Genomic DNA, 20,025 nt, shown 5'->3' with positions numbered 1-20,025 from the left:
TCAGGATAAGCTTGTCTGGCAATACAGGGGTCAGTATATCCCATAAGTGAAATAAGTAAATGAATACTTGTAAGAGAACTTTAGGTTACGACTGTAACCCAGGTTCTCTGATAGTATGAGTGAGGTATTTCACTTATGGGGTATACTGACTCCTGTATTATTTTTTAAAAGACTCAGAGACGCTGTGTTGGACCTTTTTTTATAGGGTAGGAGGGACACCCTTCCCCGACACACACGTCTCGATGTCCAGCCAATCATGGCTGGCGTAGTGTAATAAAGGCTTCTGACAAATACGCTGGGGAAGTATCCCATAAGTGAAATACCTCACTCTTACTATCAGAGAACTGGGGTTACGGTCGTAACCTAACGTTTTTCAAAGCCAAACCCACCACTGGTGTGCATGGCCAAAGAGCTCTATTTTAATGTTATCTGACCAAAGCACTGGTTCCAATCCAAGTGCCAATGCCATTTAGCAAACTCCAGATGGGGCTGTGATCAGATGACATACAAATAGAGCTCTCTCTCGCTCTCTCATTCAAGGGGCTTTATTGGCATGGGAAACAGAAGTTCCAAAAGAATAGTCATTACAAATGTCATTGTGTGTTGTAACAATGTACAAATGGTTAAAGTACAAAAGAGAAAATAAATATGGGTTATATTTATAATGGTGGTTGTTCTTGTTACTGGTTGACCTTTTCCTGTGGCAACAGGTCACAAATCTTGCTGCAATGGCACACTGGTATTTCACCCAGTAGATGTTGGAGTTTGTCAATCAGGTTTGTTTTCGAATTCTCTTTCAAAAATGTAGGAACTTATTTAGAATAGTGAATTTGGTGATTTGCTAACACAAATAAACTAGGTCAATACAGTAGCATTTAAGTGATTGTATAAGTTATATAAAATACCTCCCTATCCCATCTGGGGTGTTGCAGGCAGCCAGTAGTTTAGGAATTCTATTATGGTTCAAACATTCAAAAGTGCAGATGGATGCCTTCTCAGATGAAACCGCCCAGACCCTCCAAAATGTCCCATGACCTCATCTCGAGGCATTCGATTGGCTAAAATGAGTTTTCCCTGACAACATCCAGACTAATCTTATTTGCAGCGCGAAAGTTGAATGGGTTTGTTTTGTGAGAGACGTTTTAGCTTTTGTCTGTGCCTGTCGTTTTTCCTCTGTCTACAATACATTCAATAACAAGGTACGCGCTAGTTATACCTTATGGATTGAAATATACACCCGACTTGCTAGTTGTCCAGCAACCTCTTACGCTCTGTTTCCTACGGCTTGCAAGCCAACGCGGTCGAAAACGTTCATAATATGTAACATAGTATTACTAGTAGGTAAACTGCTAGTTAGGTAGGCAACGCGGTCGAGAGTGAACGCCGTCTCACGGGCGTTCACTCTGCAGTAAAAAAAAATCCCACAAATATTCTAGATCTTTTACTGATCATCTATATTTATATTTTTTTTAGGACAATCGAGGATCTGCCTTTTGTGCCCGAAGAAAATGGCCACAGTTACAAGAAAGAACACCAATTTAAAAACGGTAAGGTAAATATGGGTGCGTTCGTAAATTATCTCTGGCAATCTAATCCGATTTCAGAGCAGAATTACTGATGAATTTAGGAACGCTCAACACCCGTTGAATATGGCGGGGGAAAAAACGTAATTAAATTGTTTCCAGCAGCACATCACAGTCACCAACGGTCTGTATAACATGAAAACAGCCGAACCAGCTCTGCTAGGACGAGTAAAAAAAAAGTTCTCATTTTGTGTCTAGAAGTAGTTACCAAGCTAGCTAGCTTGGGTGCTTGACTGCCGTTGTGAGGTCAGAACACTTGGATCAACTTGCCATAGCGTTCGGTGTGCGCTCTGATCGTTCCGGGGGCTAAACGCTCTGAATTTACTAACGCCCAGAGCACACTCTGGCACTCCAGGTTGAATTTACACCCCCCATCTATGTATTATGTCTAATTTATCTATCTTGTTTCTTTGTCCTGTCTGCTATTATTAGGGCAACAAAGAGAATGCCAAACCAACAAGTGGATCCACTAAGTGTTTAATTACCCGAGCTGCTCCTACTAAAACAGTGGCTGTGCAATCTGCCCCTCTGCATTCCAAGAGCAATAAAAAGGACTTGGGAAGGGGAGAGGATGCTCTAAACAAGGTCAAGACGGAGCAGAAAGATGTGATGGCAACAACCACTGGCGATACGAAGAGACGCAACACCTTCAGCCAAGCCTTCCTCACCAAACAGGCTGTCAGACAGAGAAAGCTGGTTGCAGACGCCCCAAAGCCTCCAGCTACCGTCCCTGTCAAACCTGGCACATACAAAGGCAAGGTTGTCCAATCTAAAATAAGCTCCTTCAGGAAGCCTAGTGGCCTGGGGGGAGGGCTAGAAAGCAAAGCAGCTGCGAAGACCGCTGTGCCCAAAGCTAAGAGCCAAAAGCCTGGAAATTTGACAAAGTCCAAATCCGTTGCTGATTTGCCTGGCCGTGGCACATTTAAGCCCCCCAAATCATGTCAACCCTCAACATCCAAGTCGGTGTCCAATGGGCCTCCTCCAGTCTCCAAGTGTCCAGTCCCAGCTATACGCCGTCCTACGGGCGTTCACTCTGTAGTCCCTCCTTTCAGAACTGCTCCATTTACCACAGCTTGCCCAAGCTCCACTAGATCTGCCATGACATCTAAAGGGAAAGAGCTACCGCAGGGCACCAAGCCTAAGATGACAGTGGCAACTGACAAGAAGGTTCACAAGATTCCAGTTGCCAGCACCCGAAGCCAGTACAGGGCTAACACAGAGACTGCTGAAGAGAGAAGGTTTGCAAAAAAAAATTAAAATTACATTTTTGGAAATTGTCAAATAACTGGGTCAAGTGCTCAAAATTGTTTTAACTGGTGTTTTTGATTCCCAGGACAAAGCTGGCAGAGTGGCTGGCATCCAAGGGAAAGACTCTGAAGAGGCCTCCCATATCAGTAGTGGCACCCCCAAAGTCTAAACTATTTGTGCAGTCAGAGCCTGAAGTGCACCCAGAATCCACAGCTGTCTCTCAACTAAAGACCAATGTTGCGCCTCAGCCCGTTGACCAGGAGTCACAACAACCCATTGATGAGCCTGAACCGACTGTTCGGCTTAAAAACGACCAGGTGGTCATTAAACAGGAGGCAGCCTGTGCCTCAACTCCACTGACAATGAACATAACATTGGACCTGCTTGACAACTCTGATACAGATTTTCTTCCTGTTGATCCAGAGGTCAGAATGAATGAATGATGTAAGAAACCTATATACTGTTTTATTAATCTAAACTCTTAAATATAACCTTATTGCCTCTGTCGTATGTCTCATCACAGATTGTGGTCAACCTTCGTGATGCATTGGAGAAGCCCTCAGCATGTGTGGATGGTACATTTTGTGGTTAATGCATTTACATTCACAGTGAACACAAATGCAGAAAAATGTACTTGCTCATTTGATGTTTTTGAAATTTATGCAACACAGGCTCAAATAGCGTAAGAGATGAACTTGTTAACTGTAGTAACGTGTTATATTCATTGGTGTTTCTGTTTTAGAAGACCCGAATGAGAAAAGGGATGAATCTAAAGAGAAAATGGTGGAGAGACTGACAAATAAGGAATTTGAAGAAAGGAATGAGTCTCCTGTGAATAAGGATGTTGAAGTGAAATGTGAAGTGGGTGAGGGAGCTTCAGAGCAGAAAGTAAGGAAGGGTTATATTGATGAAGTTCATGACGACGGCGACTGTTTGATGGAGACGACACCAGAGGCAGACGGTACATCGGTGGTGAAATACAGTGTGAAGACAACTCCATACCTGCAAAGGTGAGATTTCTTGCCTTTAAAAATACCTGCTGTAATCATCACTTCCATTTATAGCAACTTCTGGAGGTCATGGAGAACAGCACTACTTTACATCTCTATATTGAAATGTATATTAAACTGACATGGCTTTTAACTAATCACAGAATGCTTTCCATCTCTTTCCCCTTTCTAGTGTTAAGAGAAAAATTGACGGTGAGGCATGTGCAAGTGGTTCCAGGCGAAAGAGCACCATCAAGGATCTGAAGTTTCTGACACCAGTCCGTCGTTCCTGTCGCATCCAGCGAACGGCATCCCGCCTGCCTGGGATGCTAACAGACCATGACACCTGTGTGTCCTCGCTGGCTGAGCTGGTGAAGCTGGACGACGATGCCAATGCCTACATCTACAGGAGGAACCCTGCCCTTCTGGCAGACCTGCCTGACCATCCCAAAGACCTGGAGAGGTTCTGAGTCTTTGGATGAGTGAAGAAGAGGCCTGAAAAGGAAAATAAACATGTGGAGTTGATCGGCACTTTACAGAAGGGGTATTAAAATAGTGAAAATAGATTTGCTATTTTACATAATGTTTGTTAATCCAAATTGTGATAATATGGACTGTGTGGCAGACTAATATTACTGATCCACTAAGACTTGGTGCCTCAATTAGGCATGTCTTTTTGTTCTTCTGTTTCTTATTTCTCTTTGTGTTCTCACTTCTCATAAGGAAGACTGGTTTGCTATACCTTGATCTGCTACACCTCCTATTCTATTTGTTATTGTATATATTCTGTTTTTATGACTGTATTTTTTGTTCTTTTATTGGCAGAGTTGATACATTAATATCTACCACAAAGTTTTACCATAGATTTAATAATGTACACTACCTTTTATCGGCAAATCTGTGTTGCTCATCAAGGACAAGTTACATTATTTGAAAAAATAAAAATTAAAATTAAAAAGCTAAAAACGTGTCTGGTAGAATTATTGCCTTTGCAATTTTAAATGGGACATTCTGATAAATTGACAACTCACTGGCTGCAACTTGTCTCTTAATAAATAGTAATGCTACCTAACAAGTTTTAGAGGGCCAAACATAAGCGATGTCAGAACTCTTTAAAAATGTCAGGTAGATTGAACAGGAATATCTTTAACCAAACAGCAGGTGTAAGCAGAGTTTCTACACCAAATCAATGAGAAGTGAAAAATGATTCCTTAAGATAATTGTCATGATTAACGCCGTCTTAAATAAAATTGTATTTGACAAATGTTTCCGAATACAACCGGTGTAGTAGACCTTACAGTGAAATGCTTACTTTACAAGCCCTTAACCAACACTGCAGTTAAGAAAAATAAGTGTTTACTATATGAACTGAAGAGCAACAAAATAACAATAACGAGGCCCTATAAAGGGGGTACTGGTACAGTGTAAAAGTGTGGGGGTTAGTTGAGGTAATATGTAGGTAGGTAGGTAAATTGACTGCATAGATAATAAACAGTGAGGGGGGATCAATGCAAATAGTCCAGGTAGACATTTGGTTAGCTTTTCAAGAGTCTTATGGCTTGGGGATAGAAGCTGTTAAGAAACCTTTTGGACCTAGACTTGGCCCTCCGGTACCGCTTGCCGTATGGATGGAGAGAGAAGAGTCTATGATTAGGGTGCCTGGAGTTTTTCGCAATTTTTAGGGCCTTCCTCTGTCACTGGTATAGAGGTCCTGGATGGCAGGAATCTTGGCTCCGGTGATGTATTGGGCCATACGTACTACTCTCTGTAGTGCCTTGCGGTCTGAGGCCGAGCAGTTGCCATACCAGGCGGTGATGCAACCAGTCAGGATGCTTTTGATGGTGCAGCTGTAGACCGTTTTGAGGATCTGGGGACCCACGTCAAATCTTTTCAGTCTCCTGACGGGGAATAGGCGTTGTTGTGCCCTCTTTCCAACTGTCTTGGTGTGTTTGGACCATGACAGTTCGTTGGTAGTAGTGGACACTAAGGAACTTGAAGCTCTCAACCTGCTCCATTACAGCCCCATCGATGAGAATATGGGTGTTTGCTCGGCCCTTTTCCTGAAGTCCACGATCATCTTCTCCCTGATCACGTTGAGGGAGAGCTTATTATCCTGGCACCACACTGCCAGGTCTCTGATCTCCCTATAGGCTGTCTCATTGTCAGTGATCAGGCCTACCACTGTTGTGTCGTCGGCAAACTTGATGGTGTTTGAGTCGTGCTTGGCCATACAGTCATGGGTGAACATGGAGTACAAGAGGGGGCTGAGCACGCACTCCTGAGGGGTCACTGTGTTGAGGATCACCATGGCAGATGTTGTTACCAACCCTTACCACCTGGGGGTGGCCCGTCAGGAAGTCCAGTTGCGATATGCAAATTGGTGTAGGTCTAGGGTTTCTGGGGGTAATGATGTTGATGTGAGCCATGATCAGCCTTTCAAAGCATTTCATGACTACAGACTTGAGTGCTACAGGTCAGTAGTTATTTAGGCAGGTTACCTTGGTGTTCTTGGGCACAGGGACTATGGTGGTCTGCTTGAAACATGTTGGTATTACAGACTCGGTCAGGGACGGGTTAAAAATGTCAGTGAAGGCACTTGCCAGTTGGCCAGTGCATGCTCGGAGTACGCGTCCTGGTAGTCCGTCTGGCCCCGGAGAGCGTGATCCCACAGTTGTCTCGAACAGCTGGTGCTCTCATGCATGCTTCAGTGTTGCTTGCCTCGAAGTGTGCTTAGAAGTAATTTAGCTCGTCTGGTAGCCTCGTGTCACTGGGCAGCTCACGGCGGTGTTTTTCCCTTAGTAGTCCATAATAGTTTGCAAGCCCTGCCACATCAGATGAGTGTCAGAGCCAGTGTAGTAAAATTCAAATTTAGCCCTGTAATGCCTGTTTGATGGTTCGTTGGAGGGCATAGCTGGATTAGATTCCTGCTCCTTGAATGTGGCAGCTCTACCCTTTAGCTCAGTGTGGATGTTGCCTGTAATCCATGGCTTCTGGTTGGGGTATGTACATACAGTCACTGTTAGGGCGACATCATCGATGCACGTATTGAAGGCAGTGAGTGACTAAGGTGGTGTACTCAATCCCATCAGAAGAATCCCGGAACATATTCCAGTCTGTGCTTGCAAAACAGTCCTGTAGTTTAGGATCTGCGTCGTCTGACCACTTCCGTATTGAGCGAGTCACTGGTACTTCCTGCTTTAGTTTTTGCTTGTAAGCAGGAATCAGGGAGGGAGAGCTTTGTACACCTCTCTGTGTGTGGAGTAAAGGTGGTCTAGAGTTTTTCTCTGGTTGCACACGTAACAGGCTGGTAGAAAACAGATGTAAGTTTCCCTGCATTTAAGTCCCCGGCCACTAGGAGCGCCGTCTCTGGATGAGCATTTTCTTGTTTGGAGGCAGTTGTTCTATCTTGCCGATGCAAGGAAAACCCAGCCAGCTGAATGTTATCCATGTCGTCGTTCAGCCACGACTGTGAAACATAAGATATTACAGTTTTTAATGTCACGCTGGTAGGATAGTCTTGATCGGAGCTCATCCAGTTTATTATCCAATGATTGCACGTTGGCTAATAGGACTGATGGTAGAGGCGGGTTAACAGCTCGCTGTTGGATTCTTACAATGCACCCTGACCTACGACCCCTATATCTCTGTCTCTTCTTCATGCGAATGATGGGGATTAGGCCCTGTCTGGTGTCTGAAGTAAATCCTTTGTGTCCACTCGTTAAATAAAAAAACTTTGTCCTGTACGAGGAAGCCCACCTCTCACTACCATATTTCCTCCCCTCACTAGTGGGAGAAGTTCGAACGAGATAGTTTTGTCAAATATTCTGCACATTTTCTCATCGATGAAACATTTGATCTCAATAGAGTTTTCTGTTCCCGAAACTATAATATGTTAAGAACAGAGTGGACTACGATTTGTAAACTTTAACCATTGCATAAGTTTTGAAAAATTGCGTTGTTTAGAAAGAGTGCAAATGCGCACTTCACAGAGTAGGCGTTCCCTAACGGAAATATTAATATAAATTGTAATTATTTTTGCCTCTATGGCCTATTTATTGGCTACCTCCCTACTCTTCTACATTTGCACACACTGTACATAGATTTTTCTTTTCTTTTGTGTTATTGACTGTACTTTTGTTTATGCGTAACTCTGTGTTGTTTTTCTCGCACTGCTTTGCTTTATCTTGGCCAGGTCGCAGTTGTAAATGAGAACTTTTTCTCAACTGGCCTATCTGGTTAAATAAAGGTGAAATAAAAAAATTGCCAGCACGCACATCTAGAAATGTTATGTAGTCTAACATGCTTCCTCCATGCAGTAGATGGCGCTAACACGTTTAATTCGGAAAGGTTTGACATTTTCGTTTTTTGGCTGACATTGGCTGTCTTTTTTATTTTATACATAACTAATCAATACAAAAAGTACATGGGGGAACACATTTATAATTCTAACAGCTTTTTTGTTGCCAGAGTCTTTAATTGTCTTAAAATATAGTTCCATTTATTTTTGCAAGGTAATAAAATGTGGTGTTTTGCTTGTCAATTTACATTTGTGAATATAACATTTGGCCAAAATAATAATGACATTAATTACATAAAATTGTTTCAACTTATTTCTACCATAAGTAAAGAATCCAAGCAGCACATTTCTCTGTAATAGTGTAAAATCTTCATAAATGTATTCAATTGTAAATCTCCTGATGTCTTGCCACAGATTCCTTACATGGATACAATGCCAAAAAAGATGCAACACTGTTTCTGGGTGGTCATTACAAAAGGTACAATTTAAAAAACTTTTTTTTTACTTCTTCATATAGTGGTTGGCAGGATAATATTTATTAATCATTTTAAAAGAAAGTTCCTTCATTTTGTTAATAAGTACGTATGTGTGTGGCAACATCCAAACTTTTTTCCAAAAGACATTATCAATAAAACCATTCCAGTAAGGCATGACATAAGGTATAGTTGAAACAAGGTTCGTGTTTCTCTGTTGTTGAGTGGACTCCCTACCCAATTGAAGTTGACTTTTAAAACGGTTAAGGCATCCCAAAGATCCCAAATAGCGTTCAATATTGTGACAGACATGCGCACTGGGATGTGACGTTAGCAAAGCATTGTGGGAAGATGGATTTTCGCGCGTCCGGTTTCTTCCTCTAGGACTCAAGGCCACGCAGTGCGCTCGTCTATTCTTTAGTAATTTCAGGGTAAAGTGAGTATTCAAAATTACTTTTGAAAGGCAGCATATTAGCAAAGCGAACCATGTCGAACTTTTGCGCAGCACCGAATTGCACCACAAGAAGCAATGAGTCAGCATCGCCATTATTCAGGTTTCCAAGCGACACTGAAAGGTATAGTACCAATCTGACTAAGTCGTGGTTCATTGCTTGACATTAAGTAATGTACTGTCTTTTAATTGCACGAAAAGGTAGCCTAACGTTAGCTGTCAGCCAGAGATGTGCTTCGAGTAGTATCTCGCCTATTAGTTAGTTTTGCTGCATGCTTGCAGAGATAATTGCATAGCTAGCCTTTTGAGTTTTGTAAATCAGTAGGTCTTATTTTTAACACCAGAAAGTTGGAGCTTTCTGGTGTTACTAGAGATGGCTTTAGAGATGGCTTTCGGAATAACACAATGTTTATACCATTGTCGTCTATGGTAGTCATCACAGGAGGTTGGTGTTACCTTAATTGGGGAGCACGGGCTCGTGGTAATGACTGGAGCGGAATGGGTGTAATGGTATCAAATACATACATTTGATGCCATTCCATTGCTTCGTTCCAGCCATTTATGAGCCGTGCTCCCCTCACTAGTCTCCACTATTGTTCAGTGATAGTTAATTGTATACATTTGAATTTTGTTTTGTTTGTCTTGCACAGATGCAAGCAGTGGGTGGACAACTGCCATTGCAAGGATCTTGAAGATAAAACACCTGACCAGCTAAACAGACACTACAGACTTTGTGTTAACCACTTTGAACCATCCATGATTTGTAAAGCAGTAAGTGATGTTGATGCTCGAGCTTAATGTTTCTTTGGCCTAACTGAAGCATATAAAGGTGCAACATGGAGAAATTGCTCTGCCATTTTCTGGTGGCTAAAATTCTAATAGTATCATTTCAGTTTGTGAAACAAACAAGCAATGGAAGTGTAGAGGATCGTTGTACCATCTAAACCGCTGTGAAATATATTTTCAATAACCAAAATATTGTATTTTAAGTTTGAAGTTGGTGTACAAAACTGAAAGTAAAAGATGCAAAGCTTAAGAAAAGGAAGCATATAAATATATCACATAGAACTGACCTACTTCTTAGACTTGCTTTCAATGAGATTGATTAACATTTCTATGTGAATTTTGTCATCACCCAAAAAGTTATATGTAGCTTTAACATTTGAAATGGATGTAGTTGAACAGAGATGTGCACCCCAGTGCTACATACCCATCAAATAGGTTATGTTAATCTCTTATCTTTCATATTTTCAGAGTCCTTACAGGACAAAGCTGAAGGATAATGCCACACCAACCATCTTTGACTTAACAAGCCACCCCAATAATCCACAATGTAGGCAACGCAAGAGGATTAAAGAGCTGGTATGGGTTTCTTCTCCATTTACCAAATCACAAGTGAAATATTCAGTGTATTTCTTACCATTTTTAAAGGCTTCTTCTAACAGCTTGGTATTGACTGTTTCTCTCTTTCTATTGTAGAGTAAAGCTGAAGCAGGACGAATGAAAGAGAGGAAAAGTAAGTTGTGCATCCAATTTACGTTGAACAGTTTATTTGTTGAGGCTGTTTTAAAATGTAATATGATAATAATCAAGGTTTAAATTTAATGACCAGCAATGAAGGCTGTCTTTCTCTCTTCATCATAAGACGATGCACGATCACAGGACCCACAAGCAAAAAGTTACGTTAATTCTTTTCCCAATATTGATTTGTTTGTCTATAGAGGACTCGGCGGACCAGTCAAAAACTAACACAAATTATGAGGAAGGTCAAGATGACCCTGAGACAAACGACACCACCCAGCTGACCTCTAAGGAGAAGGAGCATAGAGAATACCTCAAATCACTCTTTGAAGTTATTGTAGTATTGGGCAAACAAAACATACCTCTGAATAGACATACCAAGGAGGTGCAGGAGGACAAGTGCCTTGCTCCGAGCAACTTCAAGGCATTGTTGGAGTACCGAATGAATGCTGGTGGTGACGACGCTCTTAGGAAAAGGTTTGAGATGAGTGCTATGAACGCAGAGTGCTGCACCTTCACCCAGCAGATGCAGATGATGGAGGTCTGTGAGAGTTGCATCCGTGAGGAGCTCTTACGGGAAGTCCGAGAGGTTCGCTTCTTCTCATTAGTCACTGATGATGTGGTTGAAATCTCTGGCGAGAGCCACCTCCCCATGTTCTTGCGTTTTTTGGACCAGGCCAACTGCTTGCGGGAGGATTTTGTGGGATTCCTTCCATTTGAGGGAGAAGATGAGACCCTGATAGAGAGGCTGCTGACTGAGGTGACAAAGAAGTGGGGTTTAAATATGGACTACTGTAGAGGGCAGGCCCACTTCAGCTCCGGTGTGCATTCTAGCAAAATAAAAGCCATTGCAACCAAACTCACAGAGATGTACCCCACAGCAGTGTACACACCAAGATCCACCTGTGCCTTAAATGCCTCACTGGCAAGTGGAGTGGTTTTGACAGGCGTTCAGATTGTCATGTCTACTTTCAAGAAGATCGAGTCTTTTTTCAATGAAGCTTCTTCACTGCAATTGGAGTTGGAGAATGCCATCTCCATTTTCTACCAGGGTAATGAAGAGAAGGCCAATGATCTGAAAGAGGCCTGCCGTACCAACTGGACAGTGAGACATGATGCATTTGAGGTAGCAGTCGATGTCCTGGAATCTCTTCTGCTCTGCATGGATAGTGTTCACGACAATGAAGATCTGAGGTGGAGTGACCAAGTCACAAATGATGCCTTGGAGATATCAGAGGCTCTGGCTGATTTTGAGTTTGTTGCAACATTGGTTGTGCTGAAAAACACCCTGTCATTCACAAGAGCCTTTGGCAAGAACTTGCAAGGGCCAACGATGGATGTCTACTTTGCTGCCAACAGCTTGACCGCTGTGTTGCACTCGCTGAACGAGGTCTCTGACAACATTGATGTATACCATGAGTTCTGGTTTGAAGAGGCTGTTAACTTAGCCGCTGCACTGGAAATCCCGGTCAAGGTTCCCAGGCTCTACTTGAGAAAGCACCACGCAGAATCTGGAACAGAGATCCAGCCTGAGAGCTACTTTAAAGAACACTTGACCGCCCCGGTGGTGAGCCACGTCATCAATGAACTGAACGACCTCTTCTCTGAAAACCACCTCAACGCCCTGAGATGTCTGACGCTCGTCCCTGCTGTCATGGGGCAGTTGAAGTTCAACACTTCTGAGGAGAACAACGTGGAGATGTACAGGAATGACCTTCCCAATGCAGACACTCTCCCCACTGAGCTGCACTGCTGGAGGGTGAAGTGGAAGCACAGGGGCAAGGTGACCCTGCCCTCCACCGTCCATGAGACGCTGCAGCTGGCTGAAGTGAAGTTCTTCCCCAACGTGCTTGCCTTCTTGAGGGTGCTCTGCAACCTGCCAGTCCTGAGCCTTGATGTTGATGGCGATGCTTCTCGTAAACGCTTTCAGATGTACCTGGAGAACACACCTGACAAACACAGGTCCAAGAGTCTGGCGTTTCTGAACATACATTATAATGCCAGACATGACCTGGATATCATGGTTGATAGTTACATTAAGATGTACCCTGAAAATGAAAGTCATGAGCAAGTATGCCAGCTTGTTGACTAAATTACTTGTTCTTTTATGTTAGTAGTAGTCTCTCCGTAGCATTTGTGACCTGAGCTTACCTATCACCTATTGGATGTTTGATATGTTTAAACCACTTATTAAGGCTGTATATGTTTACCAATGCAAATATCTACATTTTTTGTTGTTGGGGAAAATCAATCATTAGTTTTAAACTGCAAAAAGTATGTGGACACCTGCTTGTCGAACATCGCATTCCAAAATCATGGGCATTAATATGGATGGTGAAGCGTAATTCATCACGCCAGAGAACGTGCTTCCACTGCTCCGGAGTCCAATGACGCTGAGTTTTACCTCTCCAGCCGACGCTTAGCATTGCGCATGGTGATCTTAGGCTTGTGTGCGGCTGCTCGGCCATGGAAACTCATTTCATTAAGCTCATTATGGACAGTTATTGTGCTGAACATTGCTTCCTGAGGCAGTTTGGAACTCGGTAGTGAGTGTTGCAACTGAGAACAGATGATTTTTACACACTTCAGCACTCTGTGGTTCCGTTCTGTGAGCTTGTGTGGCCTACCACTTTGCGGCTGAGCTGTTGTTGCTCCCAGACGTTTCCACTTCACAATAACAGCACTTACAGTTGACCGAGGCAGCTCTAGCAGGGCAGAAATTTGATGAGCTGACTTGTTGAAGGTGGCGTCCTATGACTTTGCCATATTGAAAGTCACTGAGCTCTTCAGTAAGGCAATTCTACTGCCAATGTTTGTCTATTGAGGTTGTGTGGCAGTGTGCTCGGATTTTATACACCTGTCAGCAACGGGTGTTGCATAAATGGCCAAATCCACTAATTTGAAGGGGTGTCCACATACTTCTGTGTACAGCACCTTCAGAAAGTATTCACCCTTAGACTTGTTCCACATTTTGAATAAAAAAAATGGGTGAAAAATATACATTTATTCCTTCTACAATACCCCATAGTGTAAATATGTTTTTAGAAGTGTTAGCACATTTAAAAATGAAATGCATTAATATCTCATTTGTATAAGTATTCACACTAGTGGTGCACAATGTATCGGTGAACATATTGGAATCGGCTGATATTAGCTAAAAAAGTCAAAGCTGATGTGCATACCTATATAACGTAGGTACATGATGCCACGTAAAAACTTTGTGCTATACGTGCAACACAGCATTCCTAAACTAGCTCACAACGTCTGCTGTGGATCGAGCAATCATTTGAAAGAGTAAAAAAAATATCAGCGAGACAACTCAAAGGCGAAATCCATTAAAGCCAAGATAATGGAATTCATTGCCCTTGACAATCAATCGTTCTCTGTCGTGGGTGATATTGGCTTTCGCGACTGGTCGAGCGCTACCAAGTGCACTATTTTTCAGATGTTTCCCTACCAGAGTTGCACAGTAATGGCGTCACTGCTATTAGCTTCATGACATGCATACTATGGAACGCCGTATGGTTCTGCGTGTCAAAAAATATACAGTAGCACTGTCAAAGCTGTACAAAAAAAATCTGCATACACAGGCCACGAACGATGTGTTTACATTACCGCTTTGGTAATAAAGCATAATTTCTTTGACCGCAATTACAACCAGCCTGAAAACAATGACCAGTAGAACCTGCAGTCATTTATATTATTCTTAGCAATGATTTAGGAATCCTTGTAAGTATTAACTAGGTTGCCACTTTTTGTTCGGCTATTGAAATTGAACTTCTGTTCATGAAAATAAATAGCTAGTCGGCAACATAACCCTGTTGCCCAAAGCTAACGTAATAAGCAGCCAGCTAGCTTCATCTGGCTAGTGAGGCTCGACCGCAACGGGTTATGTGTTGTGAAGCTAGCCACAATAAGGATTGGGAACAATAGTGGAATTTTTGGTTTGCCTTCAAAATAAGTGTCATTGATAGTAATACAAATTTAATTATGCCATTTTTATTTTGAAGGCTAACCGCAAAGTCCACTATTGTGACCAGCTTCACATAGATGCGTCTGACCACCATGAATCAAAAACTGTCTTATAATTAGGGTTATTTTCAATTACACCTACTACTATACAGTTAGCTAGCTAACAATAGCTACTGAAACGGATGTTGTGTTATTTGACATATTTTTTGACATGCAAAGACCGAAATGGCATTCCATAGAAATCCTGGTTGAGAATGGAACGACTGAACAACGAAACAGCACAGCAAGTAAGTGAAGTAAATAGGTTTTGGTTATGTTTTACTGGTAATTGCCTCACACCCCTGAGTCAATACTTTTTAGAAGCACCTTTTGGCAGCTATTACAGCTGTGCCACTCTGGGTAAGTCTCTAAAGCCTTGTTCACACTGCAGGCCGTAATGCTCAAATCAGTTTTGTTCTTCAAATCCGTTTTGGACTACAGTTACAACTGACCAAATCTGAGTTATTTGTGTGTGTTCAGACAGCAGTCATTTGCTGACACTGCTATGCTAGTTGTCATAATACCATGGGTGTGTGCGGTGGTGTAGGCTGATTGGTGTTCCCTATCACAACAGTGCCTGCCATGGTCATTTCCCAATAGCCTTGAATGTTCAAAATCATAGAAAAGTGATCTTAAATTTAAAGTCTCAAAGAATAGGATGATTCAACTTTAAAAATGAATCCTAGCTAGGTAGGTGTTTTGGTTTCTAGCTCATTCAATACTGTTGTTTGTAAACAATTAACAAGCTAGTTGGCAACCACATGTCCTTATCAAACTGTCAACAGAGTAGCTAGCAAGAAGGTATGCCGAATAACAGTCAACCGCTTAAGGGCAAATCAGGTTTGTATCTGACCTTCATAGGTGGTTTGAAATGTAGCTTGAAATATCAGATTCCATGTGCTTTTTGGCTGTTCAGACTGCAGGACAAATAACAGACTTGGATATGCAAATAAAATAGAATTTCAGTCACTTCAACTGCCAATGTGAACATGACTTGAGCTTTCCACACCTGGACTGTGCAACATTTCCCCATTTGATTCTTTGGCAACATCTTCAAACACCTTCAAATTGGTTGTTGATCATTGCTAGACAACCAACTGTAACTCTCTTCTTGGTAAGCAACTCCAGTGTAGATTTATTTAACTAGGCAAGTCCGTAATGAACAAATTCTTATTACAATGACGGCCAAACCCGGGTGACGCTGGGCGAATTGTGCGCTGCCCTATGGGACTCCCAATCACGGCCGGATGTGATAGTCTAGGTACTGAGATGCAGTGCCTTAAACCGCTGCGCCACTTGGGAGCCTATTGGTTAGAGCGTTGGACTAGTAACTGAAAGGTTGCAAGATCGAATCCCCGAGCTGACAAAGTTTTTTTTTTAAATGGTCGTTCTGCCACTGAACAAGGCCGTCATTGAAAATAAGAATTTGTTCTTAACTGACTTGCCTAGTTAAATAAAGATGTAAATTCTGTTTTTGCTCTAGGATTTTGCCTGTGCTCAGCTCCATTCTGGTTCTTTATCCTGAAACTTCCCAGTCCTTAACAATTACAAGCATACCCATAACATGATGCAGCCATCACTGCTTGAAAATATGGAAAGTGGTACTCAGTATTTTTTTGTATTGGATTTGTCCCAAACAACTTTTTGTCCTGAAAAGTGTTTATTGCTTTGCTGCATTTCTTTTCAGAATTACTTGTTGCAAGCAGGATGCATGTTTTGGAATATTTCTATTCTGTACCATCTAACTTTTCACTCGTCAATTGGGTTAGTATTGTGGAACTACAATGTTGATCCATCTTCAATTTTCTCCTATCACAACCAATAAACTAACTTTTTTACAGTCACCATTGGCTTCATGGTGAAATCGCGGAGGGCTTCCCTTCCTCTACAGCAACTGATTTAGGAAGGATGCAGGTATATTTTGTTGTGACTGGGTGTATTGATACACCATCCAGTGTAATTAATAACTTCACCATGCTCAAAGGGATATTCAATCTCTGCTTTATTTTTAACCCATCTACCAATATGTACCCTTCTTATCGAGCCATTGGGAAACCTCCCTGGTCTTTGGTTGAATCTGTTTGAAATTCACTCATCGACTGAGGGACCTTTAACGTTATCTATGTGTGGGGAACTGAGACGAGTTAGTCATTCAAAAATCATGTTGAACACTGTTACACACAGTCCATGCAACTTATGTGACATGTTAAGCACATTTTTACTCCTGAATTGATTTAGGCTTGCCATTACAAAGGGTTTGAATACTTACTGAGTCAAGACATTTCAGCTTTCATTTTGAATTAATATGTCAATCCAAGAAACAATGTCATACTCGTTTGAACCAGACAGTAGATGGCCTTCACGTAGAGACCGAGGGTCGCTGTTTCGCTCGCTCGGATGCTTTCTCCTGTGAGATACATTGTCTCTTGCAAATTGAAGGAAAATGATTAAACACAGACAAAATGTAGTGGTATTTTTAAAACATTTTTGGGAAGCCTGGTTTATCTTGGTGTCCATGAATACATGCCACTGAATTTATGTATAGGTTATTTATGTTTATGTGACTGGAAATGTCATATGTAAACTTGTCTCGTTCCCAGTAGACACTAACACCTTTGGCCGACTTATCAAAATGCATAGGGAATATGTAGTTTGGAGTGTTTACACATCGCAAGACATCAGAATAGCATGTTGATGCTTGTCAGACATAAACAATTTTAAAATGTAGACATTTATAAATACATCTGCAAGATGTCTTGCCAATTGGGAAACTCTCCATACTACATTTTAGGCTTATGTTTAGATGTACAGTTTCTGCAATCTGGGTTGAAGTGCTCACTCTTGTAAAACCAATTTGAAAGAAATACAGTTGATGTAAGTTGTATTCATTTTGTAAAAATGATCGTTTGAAATGAAAAAAATGTTTTTGATTCAGTCTCAATGACAATTGCAATTGTCATTCATTTGATAATTACACCATTTTATTTGGGTTACCTGTTTGGGTGATAGCATTATCTCTGAAATAAATGGAAGGTTTTTCCTCATTGACTTTGATCACACGAAGCCAATATAATCCCTGTCTAATTATAACCAGATGCATTTTTGTCAACCACGGAGTTTTCAAACCTTTTCCATAGGCTCTTTGGTACAACCATTAACTCACTCCTCTAGTCATGTAACGTGAGAAGTAGGTAGTACATTTCATGAGCCTCGTGGTATTCCGATATCACCTACTCGGTTGTCATAACTGTATTTTTGAAAATTCAGGATATCAAAATACATTTGATATTACAGTACTCTACTGCATACATACACTTTTTACAAGATTCAGAGATCAATGAAGATTGACTAGAGAGTAAGGCTACAACCGGAAGTGACTTTTCGTAGCAGGTTAGGAGAGCATTTTAGCTAACCGTAGCCTAAATAAGAAGTCTTCTAACCTGCCACGTTAATTATCCTCATCGCTACTAAAAGGTCACTTCCGGTCGTAGCTGTCCCCCTATTTGTCAGTACCATTGAGGTAAAGTAAGAACGGTCAGAACCCTCAATGCCCCATTCAAGCCTAGCGGTGTGTTGATTTTCGTTTTGCAAATGTCTTCATCCAAATTAGAGTAGCTTGACTTCTGGTTTACAGAATTAGCCTTAAAATGCTATTCGTATGATATTACGTTTTTTGCATAGCACATGACGTTAAAATTATGTAAACTAATTAGGGGGGACAAATCAAAACTAAAAAGTACTACTTTTTTTTATATATATAAGAAAGTAGTAAATCTGCCAGCCCTGGTCTTAGGCATGCCAACACACATATTTATAAATACATCTGTAAATACATTGTTTGTCATATTTACATTCTTAATTCCATTATTTTGCTTTTAGATTTGTGTGAATTTTTAGATACTACTGCACGGTTGGAGCAAGCATTTCGTGACACCTGCAATAACAGCTGCTAAATATGTGTATGGACCAATACAATTTTATTTTATTTGGCCCTCCCGCCCCTACGAGAGGGCAGCTCTTCTCTGTCTTGGCACCCCATTGGTGGAACCAGCTTCCCCTGAAGTAAGGACAGCAGAGTCCCTGCCCATCTTCTGAAAACATTCAAAACCCTACCTCCTTAGAGTATATTTAATAATCACACAGCACCCCTCACCCCCATTAAAAAGAAGGGGCTTTCTTGATTTTTTTTCTCTTTTTTTCTCACCTTTATTTAACCAGGTAGGCTAGTTGAGAACAAGTTCTCATTTGCAAATGCAACCTGGCCAAGATAAAGCATAGCAGTGTGAACAGACAACACAGAGTTACACATGGAGTAAACCATTAACAAGTCAATAACACAGTAGAAAAAAAGAGTCTATATACATTGTGTGCAAAAGGCATGAGGAGGTAGGTGAATAATTACAATTTTGCAGATAAACACTGGAGTGATAAATGATCAGATGGTTATGTACAGGTAGAGATATTGGTGTGCAAAAGAGCAGAAAAGTAAATACATATAAACATTATGGGGAAGAGGTAGGTAAAATTGGGTGGGCTATTTACCGATAGACTATGTACAGCTGCGGCGATCGGTTAGCTGCTCAGATAGCAGATGTTTGAAGTTTGTGAGGGAGATAAAAGTCTCCAACTTCAGCGATTTTTGCAATTCGTTCCAGTCACAGGCAGCAGAGAACTGGAACGAAAGGCGGCCAAATGAGGTGTTGGCTTTAGGGGTGATCAGTGAGATACACCTGCTGGAGCGCGTGCTACGGGTGGGTGTTGCCATCGTGACCAGTGAACTGAGATAAGGCGGAGCTTTACCTAGCATGGCCTTGTAGATGACCTGGTGCCAGTGTGTCTGGCAACGAATATGTAGCGAGGGCCAGCCAACTAGAGCATACAGGTTGCAGTGGTGGGTGGTATAAGGAGCTTTAGTAACAAAACGGATGGCACTGTGATAAACTGCATCCAGTTTGCTGAGTAGAGTGAACATTCATTCTTGTTCATTGTCACAGGCCATACATACTACCCTCTGTATTTTTTTTCACCTTTGTTTAACCAGGTAGGCCAGTTGAGAATAAGTTCTCAATTACAACTGAGTAGTATTGACAGTAATGGCAGCTTTCTCACTTGCCTTCTCCGGGTCCTGATGAGGCATCTGGCTCTTTGTCCTCTGTACATGCGTCGCTTCACTTTGCAAATAACGTCGATGTTGGCCCTGTCGGGTGTTTGGAGAATGTCCTGTGCGTCCTCCTTGCTGTAGAAAAAAATATTTGTCTAATTCGAGGTGAGTGATCCTGTTATCCAGGAGCTCTTTTTTTGCCGTAAGATACGGTTGCAGAAACATTATGTACAACCCCCCCCCCCATAATAGCACAATTGGTTGGGTGCACGATTTTTAGAAGTAGAAGCTCGAATTGTTTGGCCACAGACCTGGATAGTATCACAGAACTCTGCAGGCTATCTCTGCAGT

At 41.7% G+C, this 20,025-nt stretch overlaps 2 protein-coding genes across 4 annotated transcripts; both read left to right on the top strand.

The window, feature by feature from the left end:
- The first annotated feature begins 1,039 nt into the window (after nt 1–1,039).
- LOC118390105 (cytoskeleton-associated protein 2-like) lies at nt 1,040–4,787 on the top strand. Of its 3 annotated transcripts, none has more exons than XM_035780335.2 (7): nt 1,040–1,199; nt 1,474–1,547; nt 2,016–2,821; nt 2,917–3,256; nt 3,355–3,406; nt 3,577–3,841; nt 4,014–4,787. In XM_035780335.2, exons 2-7 carry the CDS (start codon nt 1,509–1,511, stop codon nt 4,288–4,290), a joined length of 1,779 nt encoding a protein of 592 aa, XP_035636228.1. In that variant the 5' UTR covers nt 1,040–1,199; nt 1,474–1,508; the 3' UTR covers nt 4,291–4,787. The 3 variants fall into 3 exon arrangements, with proteins under 3 accessions (XP_035636228.1, XP_035636226.1, XP_035636227.1); XM_035780333.2 differs by having other exon boundaries at nt 3,574–3,841; nt 4,014–4,786; XM_035780334.2 differs by lacking the exon at nt 1,040–1,199 and adding an exon at nt 1,242–1,357 and having other exon boundaries at nt 3,574–3,841.
- Nucleotides 4,788–8,896: 4,109 nt separating this feature from the next.
- Nucleotides 8,897–17,627, top strand: LOC118390104 (52 kDa repressor of the inhibitor of the protein kinase-like). Its single transcript, XM_035780332.2, has 5 exons — nt 8,897–9,165; nt 9,692–9,812; nt 10,296–10,403; nt 10,521–10,557; nt 10,763–17,627. The coding sequence occupies exons 1-5, from the start codon at nt 9,077–9,079 to the stop codon at nt 12,652–12,654; spliced, it is 2,247 nt and encodes a 748-aa protein (XP_035636225.1). The 5' UTR covers nt 8,897–9,076; the 3' UTR covers nt 12,655–17,627.
- Nucleotides 17,628–20,025: the final 2,398 nt, after the last annotated feature.

Source organism: Oncorhynchus keta, chromosome 11 (genome assembly GCF_023373465.1).
Source record: "Oncorhynchus keta strain PuntledgeMale-10-30-2019 chromosome 11, Oket_V2, whole genome shotgun sequence".
Classification (NCBI taxonomy): Eukaryota; Metazoa; Chordata; class Actinopteri; order Salmoniformes; family Salmonidae; genus Oncorhynchus; species Oncorhynchus keta.
Note: the sequence above shows the minus strand (reverse complement) of the source record. Positions and strands in the feature narration are given on the sequence as shown.

Bases quoted from the DNA above. Each gene is read 5' to 3' on its own strand.
- LOC118390105 (XM_035780334.2), top strand. From the start codon at position 1,509: ATGGCCACAGTTACAAGAAAGAACACCAATTTAAAAACG. The intron at 2,822-2,916 runs GTTTGCAAAAAA...TTTGATTCCCAG, and splicing joins GAGACTGCTGAAGAGAGAAG to GACAAAGCTGGCAGAGTGGC. The intron at 3,842-4,013 runs GTGAGATTTCTT...TCCCCTTTCTAG, and splicing joins ACAACTCCATACCTGCAAAG to TGTTAAGAGAAAAATTGACG.
- LOC118390104 (XM_035780332.2), top strand. From the start codon at position 9,077: ATGTCGAACTTTTGCGCAGCACCGAATTGCACCACAAGAAGCAATGAG. The intron at 10,404-10,520 runs GTATGGGTTTCT...TTTCTATTGTAG, and splicing joins GCAAGAGGATTAAAGAGCTG to AGTAAAGCTGAAGCAGGACG. The intron at 10,558-10,762 runs GTAAGTTGTGCA...GTTTGTCTATAG, and splicing joins ACGAATGAAAGAGAGGAAAA to AGGACTCGGCGGACCAGTCA.